Source organism: Nesoenas mayeri (genome assembly GCF_963082525.1).
Source record: "Nesoenas mayeri genome assembly, chromosome: 1".
NCBI classification, from domain to species: Eukaryota; Metazoa; Chordata; class Aves; order Columbiformes; family Columbidae; genus Nesoenas; species Nesoenas mayeri.
Window position 1 is genome coordinate 199,252,827 of NC_137541.1, and position 13,111 is coordinate 199,265,937.

At 38.8% G+C, this 13,111-nt stretch overlaps 1 protein-coding gene across 1 annotated transcript in view; it reads right to left on the reverse strand.

Moving 5' to 3' along the window:
* ARHGAP42 (Rho GTPase activating protein 42) overlaps positions 1–13,111 on the reverse strand; it is a gene marked incomplete at both ends in the record, with an annotated part of 159,616 nt that overhangs the window by 118,017 nt on the left and 28,488 nt on the right. The window contains one exon of the mRNA XM_080363854.1: positions 7,820–7,915. Within this exon, the coding sequence (XP_080219980.1) occupies positions 7,820–7,915 (96 nt within the window). The remainder of the gene's footprint in view (positions 1–7,819; positions 7,916–13,111) is intronic.

Consider the following 13,111-nt stretch of genomic DNA (forward strand, 5'->3'; position numbering starts at 1 on the left):
GGTGAAGAGGTACATTGAAGGCATCTCCTCATGGAATGAGGAAAATAAAGTAGAATGCATCTACCAGGGTCCAGAAGACCAAACTATTAATGAGGGACACAACAGATACTTCATCTTGATCAGTGAGTGGCACAGACCTGTCTACTTGTCTACTCAGCTGTAGGTCAGATGTTGATTCCTTTAATCTCCTCAGCAGAAAGCACCAGGACAATCAAAGCAATTGCTGCCCACTGCCTGCCCCGACCTCCTTCTGTAAACAGCACCAGCTCCAAGGCAAGTGGGGCAGAGTCTGAGATACCACAGCTTGCCGTCCAACAGAATAAAATGAACTAGCATGAATTTTAAATTCCAGTAGTGCAGCAGGATGCAAACAGCAGCGACTCAGGAGATCTCCTACTTCAGATCCAGCTACTCCTGCCACAGCAGAAGGGTAAGACAGACAGGAAGGGCAGTAACTGCATCAGCCACCTCAACCTATTTTTTTCTTTCACTTGAATACACACCTTAAGGTAACAGGGAATGGAACACACAAATTCTAATAACCTTCTGATATGTATCTTGGAGAAGAAGAAAAAACAAGGCCTGTGTTGTTGATCTAATTTTCCCTTCCTCCTTCACAGACGACTGTAACATTGTTTTATTTCCTGCTTTGTCAGCCTCATTTGACCTTCCACAGCAAGGACAAGAGCTCTGAGCTGGACCAACAGAATGCCAAACTTCACTGGCTGGTGCAGATGCTGTTTTGAGGCCCCTATAGGATACTTAGACTAGCATAAAATCACTCATTTCTTGAACTTAAGAAACAACAGCGTGCCAGAAACAGGTGGCATTCGTTTAAATATGCAACAGGGATCAAAAAAATAACGCTAGGAACAGATTTAACAAATACTAAACAAATAGTTCAGGCAGTTCACACCCTGATTGCACTGAGTTCCTCCCATAATTCGTTACTATTTAACTTTTGTCGATAAAAATAGTCCAATAGGAGTACCTAAGAACTGTGTCCTGTGATTCAGGTCTTGTAAGGAGCTAATGCAAAGTTGCTTTGAAGGTCATCTAAAAAGTTAATCTTAAAATCCATTCTTCCAACTGGAGGAAAAAGAGCTGGCAAATCTAGGCAGGTAATTACTGTGGAAAAAACCAGCATACAATCTTTGTATGCAAATTCACTCACAGTTGCGAACAGCTTTCTGTGTTAATTCAGGACTCAACCCTTCTCCACCCACCTTAAAAACAAACAAAAAAAACCTTTTATAAATACCCTCGTCTCTACTGTGTTCCACAAGTTCAACAAACTCAAGCACTATAAAAGTTACTGTGATGATGCCTGTGCTAAAAAAATCCACCCCCAGAATTCTACTCTCAAGGCGGTGGCAAGATCGTCCTCTTTCCTTGGCTTCGATAAGGCAGTCGTAGGCCTGAGCCACTGGAATTCATTTTACACTTAATTGGTATTTGGTAATTGCACTCAGAAACCTGGTTACGAATGGGAACTCAGTGCAAAACAGGTAGAATATTAACCCTAAAAATAACTTTATTGAACATCAAAGCTAACCTCAAGTGATTAAGCAGATGCCCTGCAAGATATCCAAGTGATTCAGACCGTAGGTGGCTCAATGGCATTTAATAAATAATTCCTAAACAGGAAGGCACCACAAACAACAGAGATACAGTGGCTTGAAATCGCAGCTGGCCTGACAGGCACCTTCTGAGGTTCCTGATTAGTCTCCACGTGGCTCCCAAAGAGAGTCTCCTGCCTTGGAGACTGCATGTCCACAGATTGACACGTCACGATTTCCCTCCATGCACTTTAGGCTCCTATAAATTCTCTTCATTTTAACAGAGCATTGCACACATAGTTTGCACCATTAAAAAAAAGAAGTGGAATTTGGCACTTTCTAATGCCAATTAACCTTTTACATTTTTTTAAGAGATTGATCAAGCAAAACTTTTTTTCTCTTATTTGTGTAGTTTTATTTCCCAAGACAGAACAATTTGCTGCTTTGACTGAGAGGATGCTCATCCTCTGACAGGCTCTGCAAGAGATCAGAGCGGCTGCTGAGTCAAAAGCATTTTGTGTGTGGATGGCCGGTACAAGCAAAAAAGACAACTCAGCTTCTGGCATCACTGCTTAACTCAAACAAGAGATCCTTAAGATCACAGCAGTGGACTCTAACAACTACTATTAAAGGTTTTCTTGTTGGTGGCGGTGCTTTTTCTTGTTGTTATTGTTGGGGATTTTTGTTTTGTTTTTTGGGGGATTGCATGTTTGGGGTTGTTTTTGTGTGGTTTTTGGTGTGTGTTTGTTTTTTTTGTTTGTTTATTTTTGTTTAAAAAAACCCCAACTATTTCTCCCCAGTACCTTTAGCTGACTTCTCAAAGTTCAAATTGAACCTAACTGCTGTATACAACATAATTGCCTGGTACGAGTTAACAGTTCTGTAGATGGTTAGTTGCTAGCAATTTTAATAATCCCATTAATGACTTGAGCTGTGAGTCAAAGATCACACGAGCCACAACTGCTATCAGCAAGAGTAGAATTCAATTCCCACAAGGAAAGATACCACAGTTTTGAACTTCTGACCTATTTCTTGTGGCTTAATTAATGATTTCATAGATCATCATAATCCTATTACACTCCTAAATCGAACATCTGATTCTACCTGAAACATCTGTCATAATATAATTCTCTTCAGGGGAAAAAAAGAAAAATAAAATTCAAAACCAGCAGTGACAGACTGAAATACACATTCCTTTCAGTGCTTTTTCCTAAATAGCACACAGTAATTAAAAACAGATACTAAAGTAAAATGCTAGAATATCAGAATGTATTTATTGGTCTTGGTTTCTTTTAATTCTGAAGAATATGGTCTTACACTGCTGATATTAAATCACCCTGATCTATAATGAGCCATAACTCAAACCAGATAAGAACTTCTTAAAGAAACAGGACAGAATGCCACTGAGTTAAATGTTTATTATTTTCATCTGTATCAGCCACAATCCAGAAAACATAAACAGAAGAGAATAAAAACAGGGAGATTCCTGTGGAAGGAATCAGGTGACACAAGCTGGGTAATAGTAGGGAAGGAGGAGATGGGCAACCTTCTCCTTGCAAAGTTTATGTTGGCACAGTCTATACTGAGGAAAAAGACACATGTCCATTAAAAACACAGCTTTTGCACCTATCCTGTCTGTGCAATGTTCTATGTTACCTATAACTTTTGAAACACAAAAATCATGCACCTGTTTTGCACAAAACTCTTACTGGGTAAGACAAATCACTGACCTCCTTTACATTCATTCACTGTCAATTTAAAGTATTTAATCTTTGTGCAAAATGCTAATTGTAAAGGAAGCTGAGCCTAACTGCACAGGGTGATATGTCTAAAAGAGTGAATGCAAAATGTTGTCAAGTCTTGGCTATTAATATTTCAGACTGAGGAAAGCACAGTTGATAGTATGACGGGAGGAAGCAACACCCTCTTCATCGAGTAAGGGTGACTTACATCAAGTCTGCATTACTAAGCCTGTTTAATATTACTGATTCACTGTCATTCACTGTGTTATTTTTACTTTAAAGACATCACTGTCTGCATAACTTTTAAATGACATTAAAAAATTACAGCTTGGCTGAATCACATGCAACTGGAGCTAATACCCATGTACTACTATCTATTAGTATGGCCCTATCCAATATTATGGTCCTTGCACTGCTACGGATCACATGCTGCCACATGCATTTCAAAATAGAGGAAGAAACAACACTGGCAATTGTTGCTAGTTGTTTATTTTTTAAGGTTTAAAAGTCAGTAAAGCTGGGGAGCGCTATTTCCCAAACCAAAATTGCAGGCAAATATCTGATAAAGCTTTTTATAGCACAAATCCTTTGATGTTCACAGTTTAAGAAAAATGAAGTTGTAGATAATTTGAGGAACAAGCCCATCTGCTTATTCAAGAAAGTCAGGAGAACAGCTTACAATCCATGCACAAAATGTCTGGCTCTAAACTGGGCATGTTATAGCTGAAAATGGCTATGTAGGTAATCGGGGTAACTTGCACCAACATGGAAAGATTAACTAAAATGCATTATACAGCCACTAAAAGACACGTAGATTTTTTTGTCACTGCTTCTATGGAAGAATTAAACATTTGTAAATAAAAAGTAAGCAATCATAAAAATTAGAAGTCAAAGACAAGAATTAAAAGAAAACAAATACCCCCAAATAAATGACTGGATTAAATAACAGATGGATTAAAACAAATATGAAGAACGCCATCCATCATAATTCTATTTGTACTGAGTGTGTCATGGAGCTGAACTAAAACTCCTTATGTATTATATATAATAGGCTTACTGGAATAGATTAATTGTATAAAGAGAGTGTCTAAAAAGGCACAGGTTATAGGAAATGCAAATAAAACTGCATGCTATTATTAGAACTCAGTTTGGCAACAAAAAGCAAACAAAAACTAGGTTGCACTGAGTTACTGAACAGAGACCTTCAGCACTAGTATTGTCTCAAAAATAAGTTCATGGAGCTGTCACCTCAGTTCCAAATACTTATTACTGGTAAGAAAAAAAAAAACCAACACACTTATATTTCAACTTTGAAAAAAGTTGAAACTTTTTTTTAACAGAAATAATCACATCTTGACAGAAGAAGCCTTTTTCAGTGGTTGAATTTCCAGTGCTAAGGTGGATTAGGGTAGGTTTCCAATGCTAAGCCTGAAATACAGATGTCTTTTAAAATCTTCAGAATGCAGTCCGCCTGTGCATACAGTGGTTTTGTACAAAACTTATCAAGTCAGCATAACACTGCAGACTGAAGTAAAACTTCCAATGGCCTGCACTGCCATACATATTCTTAAAAAAAGGAGGTGAAGGAAGAAGGCAGCACAGAGCAGGATTCACCCACACAAAGCTGGCTTTGATGATAAGCAAACATCTAGCTTGTTGGGACGTGTTAAAGATACGGACAAATTCTAGGTCACTGCTCTAGGGAGATCAAAAATTGAGCCTTACTCTATAAAAGCACACAGTATCATCCAAGCTCTGTTAGACTTGAATTTGATTCCTGTCAGTTTACCTTTTACTCTTATAAGCTTCTTTGATGTACACGACAATCCATCAGGCAGTGAGCGCTTTAGAAGCTAGAAATCCCTTCTTTGAAGCTCCAAGTGAAATAAATCAGCTGTCAAGCTTCAAGAACTCTGGTTTTTTCCTAGTTGTAAATGCCTGTTTAATGTCTAAACAATAAAATGTCTTTTCTTTGCTACATTTGAGCTACAGGTAAAAAGAAAGTTGTCTTTGTCCTCAGGCACTTCATTTTTAAATGCAAAACCTTATGTCTTATTGATCAATTTTAAGATATAAAACTGAGATACTGTATATTTAGTTCAGATGCATAAAATATGTACAAGTTAACTTTAACAGCCAAGAAATAACATGTAGAATGCCAAAGAGCGCATACACATCATTCATTTTTTGTCTCTTTCCAAGCTGGATACATCTGAAGAATGTATGTAGTTTTATATCAGAGTAGAAGCCACTCAGAGGTTTCTCTCCCCTATTTTTATACGTCAGTAAAATTAAATCTCCCCTCCTGCCCCCCTGCTGCAGGTTAGTGGAAGACAATGACCAAATACCAACCATCTTTGATGACAGTCCCCTACTTATCACAATGTTGTCGGGTGAGGATGAGAAAACCTTGCTAGGGAAAGCAAGTAGCTCAAAGCTTCTGTCCAATTATTAGTAACTCAGTCAGGAAAAGGGAAATACTGAAGGCAGAAGAGACTGGCTGGAAGGCCAACCCAAAGAGTTTGTGGTGAACGGAACCAAATCCTATTGGCGGCCAGTCACAAGCGGTGCTCTCCAGGGCTCAGTATTGGAGCCAGTTCTGTTTAATCTCTTTATCAATGATCTGGATGAAGGGATTGAGTTCACCCTCAGTAAGTGTGCAGATGACACCAAGTTGGGTGAGAGCGTTGATCTGCTGGAGGGTAGGAAGGCCATATAGAGGGATCTGGACCGGCTGGATCATTGGGCTAAGGCCAATTGTATGAGGTTCAACAAGGCCAAGTGCCGCATCCTGCACTTGGGTCACAACAACCCCAGGCAGCGCTACAGGCTCAGGGAAGAGTAGCTGGAAAGTGCCTGGTGGAAAAGGACCTGGGGGTGTTGATTGACAGCAGCTGAACATGAGCCAGCAGTGTGCCCAGGTGGCCAAAAAGGCCAAGAGCATCCTGGCTTGTATCAGGAATAGTGTGGCCAGCAGGACTAGAGAAGTGATTGTGCCACTGTACTCAGCACTGGTGAGGCCCCGCCTTGAATCCTGTGTTCAGTTTTCGGCCCCTCATCATAAGAAAGATGTTGAGGTGCTGGAGAGAGTGCAGAGGAGGCAATGAAGCTGGTGAGGGGTCTGGAGCACAAGTCTGATGAGGAGCAGCTGAGGGAACTGGGGCTGTTCAGCCTGGAGAAAAGGAGGCTGAGTGGAGACCTTATCACTGTCTACAACTACCTGAAAGGAGGTTGTAGCATGGAGGGTGTTGGTCTCTTCTCCCAAGTAGCAAGTGATAGGACAAGTGAAAATGGCCTCAAGTTGTGGGAGGCTTATACTGGATATTAGGAAAAAAATTCTCCACAGAGAGGGTTGTCTGGCACTGGAACAGGCTGCCCAGGGAAGTGGTGGAATCACCATCCGTGGAGGTGTTTAAAAGGTGTTTACATGAGGTTCTTAGGGTCATCGTTTAGTACTAGAGTTAGGTTAGGTTATGGTTGGACTTGAAGATCCTGAGAGTCTCTTCCAACTGTAATGATTCTATGACTTTATCATGCTATGACTTGAAAATAGGTTTTAATATGAGATATGCTTGGAAAAGCCTACATTTGAGTTCCAGCATTACACAGATATTTTAAAAAAATACTAACAAGTCCTACACTCCCTTCTTCTATTGCCAACTTATCTTTTTAGAAGCAACTACTCTTTAATAACCATCTTTCTTCCTCTCACAGATTTTGGGAGAGACATGGGGGTTGTGTGGTACATAAGGCTCATGACACTGAATGTATCCATTCCGAAGACGGATTATAATCCAAGTTTCTCACAAACAGGAGCTAGAGCGCTCTAGCTGCTGCACCACTGCCCAAAAGCATTACTGCAACCACCGCAATGCCTTGCGGTAAAGTGATGGAATTTCTGAATCCTGGAAATCTTTTCAGGATTAGTCTGCTGGGGGAAGAACATTTTGATGATATTAAAGAGGCTTATACTCAAGACTAGCTGAGCCGTTCAGTTCTGTGAATGCAGAAGTTCTGGGTGTGCGCAGAGGTGGAACATTAAGCAGCTAGTAAATTTTACCGGCAGAAGTTCACACAACTATATACTTAGGAATGTACAAGTTGTAAAGAACATATTCCTGTTTTAGACCCTTAAATACTTCCTGCGTCTTACTAGGCACTTGAGTGGTTTTTTTGCAGACCTATGTTGTTTCATAGGAAGCTGGTGCATGTTTTAGTATCCCAATGAAAAGTGGCTGCAAATTAAAAATAGCAGAAGAATTTAGACGATTCAGTTTACGAAGTACTGCTGAATATTCTCCTCCACAATGAACCAAGCTATATCATGAAGATGTAGTTTTTGACACATATTTTTAAAGTCTTGCACAATTTCTACGTATTGAATTTTTCCTTTTTTTTTTTTCACATGCTCCATTAATAAAAACCCCACAAATTGCCCCTCTATATTCATAATACCATATTAAATATATAAGTAACAATATAAAACGTTACTGCAATCAGAGCACAGAATGTACTTACCAATATTAATTTCATCATCAGTTTCAGCATCTCCAATACACTCGAACTGGAAATCTTGTAAAGACTGCGAAAATTTTTGCACCGCCATGGATAAATCTAAAATTCAAGAAAAAGAATAAGAAAATATCAGAACTACTCCACTACCACTTCACTGGAGCAACGTTCCATTAATTTCTGCAGGAAACATTTTTATGTTTACACAGTTTCCTCTCTACTATCTTTTTTGGACAGTGACTTCATTCACATTTCAAAGTGAAAGTACCTGAGATATCCCAGAGACCTATGGAACACATTGATGCCAGATTTCAAACATTAACACAGCCATTATGTTGACAATTGAAGAACTGTTATACTTCTTGAAAAATAAGAAATTACTATAAGAAGTGAATGTCTAGTGGTAAATTGCATATGTAAGTAGACCACTGTTTAAAATGTTGCAAGATTAGGTTGCAGATTAAAATAAAGATTATGACAGTTTATTTTGTAAAAATTATCAAAATAATTACATTCTAACTATTCTGATACATTAAAACATTATAGTGTTATGTAAAAGCTTTGTAAAAAGAAATTGAAGGGAAGAAAAAAACCACAATGTTTGCCTATCAACTAAGTTGTCCATGTATTCTGAGCACTATTTTCACTGAATTACACAGAGTGGACCTTCAGATCAAAGAAACATCAAATCAATCCAACTTCATCTATATAATGGCACACACAGAGATGAATGCGATAACTAATGAATTTGGTGAAGACTTGAAATTGCTACCAGTCCAGATGAGCTCAGAAAAACAGCAACAATTCTGTATGTCCGAGATCAGGGATGTCAAACTCATTTTCACCAGGGGCCACATCACCCTCGTGGTTGCCTTCAAAGGGCCAAATGTAATTTTAGGCCTGTATAAATGCAGGAGTAGTTAGTATCTATTTTATAGCTAGGAAAACTGGCAATTAAGATTCTTATATCTGCTAAATCAAATCAGAAGTCATGCTAAGGATAAGCCATGAACAAAAGACAAACCATAAATTCTGGTTTAAAAGCATCATGTATCTGTCTCCATCCTTGCGGATGTCTGGATGTGGTCCTGGGCAACGAGCTCCACATGGCCCTGCTTGAGCAGCTGGGCTGGGCCAGACGACCTCTGGAGGTCCCTTCCAACCTCAGCCATCCTGTGATTCTGCAATTTCCTCAACCTTCTGTTATTGAAAAGCCATAAATACTCATTTATTCAATACTGGACACAAAATTAGAAAGCCAACCTTTTTCCTGGCAGGAATAAAACCTAGCACATAAACACACAAATTGGCCTAATGTCCCAAATCAAGATGCACACACAAAAATGTGTCATATAAATTTGGACAGTTTCCAATAGTAAGAACCATTCCACTATCCTGAATGAAATAAGCGTTGAAAAAAAAAAAAAAAAAAATCTTTAAAACACCTCCAAATAAGAATCCACACAGTAAGGTGACTGATTTTTTTTTTTTTAGAGGTAACCACTATAATGCAATAGAATCCCTACGAGGAGTTTGCACCAGCCCTGTATTTACCCAGTGCCTGCTGATTTCATATTTTTACATGCAGCTTTAGAGAACATCAGTCCAACAAGAGAACCAGCAGTCTTTATACAATAGAGACATTAACAGATTTTTTTTTCCTAGTATTATTAAGGATTTTCATATGCTTACCTGATAAATAACTGTGGTGTAAAGAACTGGGTAAACAAATTCTGTATCTTTTTGATAAAAAGCAAGGAAAAGAGGAAAGAACGCATCCTTGCTGAACGTTTCCTACTGTACTCTATTAACAAATTAGATGCTAAACACAGTGTTTCTTGCTATTTGTATAAAAACAAAACCAGATTTTTATAGGCTGAAGCACTCCACTTCATGCAAATACAGCATCATTGATCTCTAGGTAACTGATTGTTCCAGTTTTTAGAAAGACCTAAACTTGAACTTAACCACGGCAGGATGCTTTTGAGTTTAATGGAAAGAAACACAGCTTTATTCTTGGCTCTTCCACCAGGTTACTACACTGAGTCCTAAACCATTTCTATAAAATTGCTGCATAGCAGTTGATACCAAAAGGAACAATATGGCCTTAAGGTGATTGACCGAAAAAGATTCTATATTGCAAGTACACTGAAATTTAAAAATTACCCATCACTACCAGGAATGCAGATTTATTTCCTCTGGGCAGTCTAATAGCTGTCCACAATGACCAGCATCTCTTTGAATGCGAAAGGAAATGAGAGAACGTGGACTCTCCCCATCACTCGTCCACACGTGCAGGGCGCAATGGAACAAATGTCAAGGGAATGGGAAACAAATGATAAAAATATCTAAGGTGGAGTCTCCATTTTATATCCCAGATTCGTCATATACAGATGCTGCTCTCTCTTTCACTGTGTCAGCAAATCCAACAGTGTTAATGCTTCTATGTTTTGAACGTGAAGGAGGCATGTTTAACCTAACTCAGAAATAGTGGGTATGAAGAATGTATTAAGAATTACAGAGCTCATTACATAACTTGATAAAATAATCCAGAACAATACTATTTGGAGATTTCTTACTCTATATAAGACCTACTCTAAAAACCTGAAAGTATTAGAAAATACCATATTAAGGTTAAAGCTGTTTGGTGTAGCAAGGAATAAAATTAAGTTCCAAGGCAAGATGTTTCTTGTGAAAGTAATTTACAGGTTCTGTACAAAGTTAATTTTACTTGAAAATATAAAAAATATTGTTCTCAGAAAATTCCAGCTTATTTGGACAGCTTCCAAGAGGCTGTAACACAAGTTACTCTGTGAGAACTCAAAGCTCAACATCACAGTTGAACCACCAACACTGGATGAAACAGTGCAATTAGTTATATTTACCAGTTTATTTCCTAGGAGCATCATCACTTTACTTGATTATAAAATTCACCTAATCACAGAAAGGACCAGTTGTGCAATAAGCAGGCCTCCTTTAAGAGATACGAAGACTCAAAACTGCACTAAATCAGGTTGAAAAGCAACTGCCTCTTCAATCAAGCAGAGGCAAACAATATCACTACCATCTTATCTTGTCTGGACAAAAAATGAAAAGAGCAGAGAGATGGAGCAGAGACATTATACAGTGATAAATGACATCTTGTAAAGCGGGACATCCCAGAGTCTTAATGTCCCTGAGAGCCCTCAATACATCTTGCTCCTTCCAGTCATAGTAAGGTAAATCATGCCAAACAAATCACCTCTTTGTCATTTGCAAGCTATGTGGCATTACAAGAGTCACTCTCATTCAGCTTCTAACATGTACATCTTGGTAGTCATGTCCCTCTTTTCATGGAGTCCACATGAACTAGGATATTTCACTTAGCCCAGTACAGAAACTCTCTTTTGAATACAGTCATCCAATCTTGTAAGTTACTATAAAAACCTTATCAGCTTTATTGACCGACAGTGCAACTCTACCATCCAGGAAAGGACAGCTGCTCAACAAGTCTCAATGATACCATAAATGTTGTTGCCCCTGCTCTTCTGTAGGCACTCAAGTAGAGTAACCTCTCCAGGTGCCAACGGAAGAGTGCAAACGCACCCTGTTATCCCTCCATTGCCAGACGGGTGAACTTCTAACCAGCAATTCTGTTAACATTTATTTTGACAGTACTCACCTGCACCTTCCCTGTTTTCCCCAACTCCAAAGGAGGATTCAGTTCAGATTTGCAGTGAGCCATACAGTCAGGAGTAACCATCTCACACTACTTACAGTCAGTGGAAAGAGATATTAATAACAGACAGAGTAGCCTATTTTAGAAAGGGCTGAAGCAAGTCAGCTGGCCAGCAAGGGTTTTAGTTTGTTTTGTGGAGCTCTGACAGAGGAAGTACTAAAAGCAGCAGACTACAATGTGACCAGAAACAATAAAAGGATAATTGCAGTTTAACCACAACAAAGTAATATAACACTGCTATTACATATGGATACATATAATACCAAGCATCAGCACCATAATGCTAATGAAAGAATAATAAAAGTCATCATCCATTCAGGAAAGTCACAGAGGAATCAGGAAACATGTTACTCTATTGTTCTTCTTCCTGAAGGTTTGTGGTTTTGATCAAACTGCTTAGCACATATTTACTCAATAAAAATATGGAAAAAAATCTCTGCATTATCCTAGAAGTCAGGTTTATTTAACATTCACTTTGTTTCAAATTGTTGAAAAGGAGGATTTAATTTGAACTGTAATACATTAACTTATTTTAGGCTTCGGATAGGGCCTTACATACTGGATATAGGATGATAAAATTATTAAAATTATTAAAAAATATATAAAATTATTAAAATCCCTTTGTATTACTAGAATCCTTCTTCAACTTTCTTGTACTAGACTTGTTGAAGAGATCATAAAATTAGTTCTTTTACAGAGCTTTGAGTAGGAGGAGAGAACAATACATCACACCGAAGTGGTGAAATGATGGATGTTACTACCTGAAGAACAAAAGAACGAGTATCTTAGTTTCGGCACAGCCCTTCACAACAACAATCAAGTGCTACAGACAAGGAAACTTGACAAGATTTCTGTAAGTTGGTAAGCATGAAGAATTTTTTTTGGTTGGGGTGGGGAAGGTTGTAGTTTGGTTTTGGCAGTCTGATTGGCTGGAAGAAAAGAAGAAAGCCCAAGCTTTTGACAGCAGTCAAACAAGCTTGAAAAGCAGAAACTTTATGCACTAGCAAAGGACCCATATCCCTGCCCTAATAACAGCCTGCAAGAAACTGTCCTCAGCAAATACATCAAAGCCGAAGTCTTTCCACTTGTTTGCTTACAAAGATGACTTCATTAGCAAATGGAGTTTCAATAACCAATACTCTTCCTGACTGATGTCAATCACCCTGGAAAAGCTTGGTATCATTCACTGGGTTAATAAAGAAAAACAGCAGTTGAAACCCAGTGAGAAGATTAAACACGCCTAAATGAACTCCTGAGCGCCAGCTGGAATGCAGCAAACGGGACTTCAAACAACAGACGCTTTGGCCAAAATAGTAACAGCAACATATCTGGTGATCTGACACAAAGCTAGTTGTTACCGTGCGGCTTCAAAGCCAGCCGAGCAAAGGGGCGATGGCTGCGCTGGCAGGATATTAGAGGCAATTCTTCCATCAGCTGAATCTCAGGACAGTTGAAGATTGGAAAGGAGACCACGTACAGTCTCCTTCAGTGTTTCAAACCTCTGGGCAGTTTTGATTCTGCTACCAGATATAACTAGATGCGTTGCGGTACCTGATGAGCTGTATCATCTGGTTCTGCAC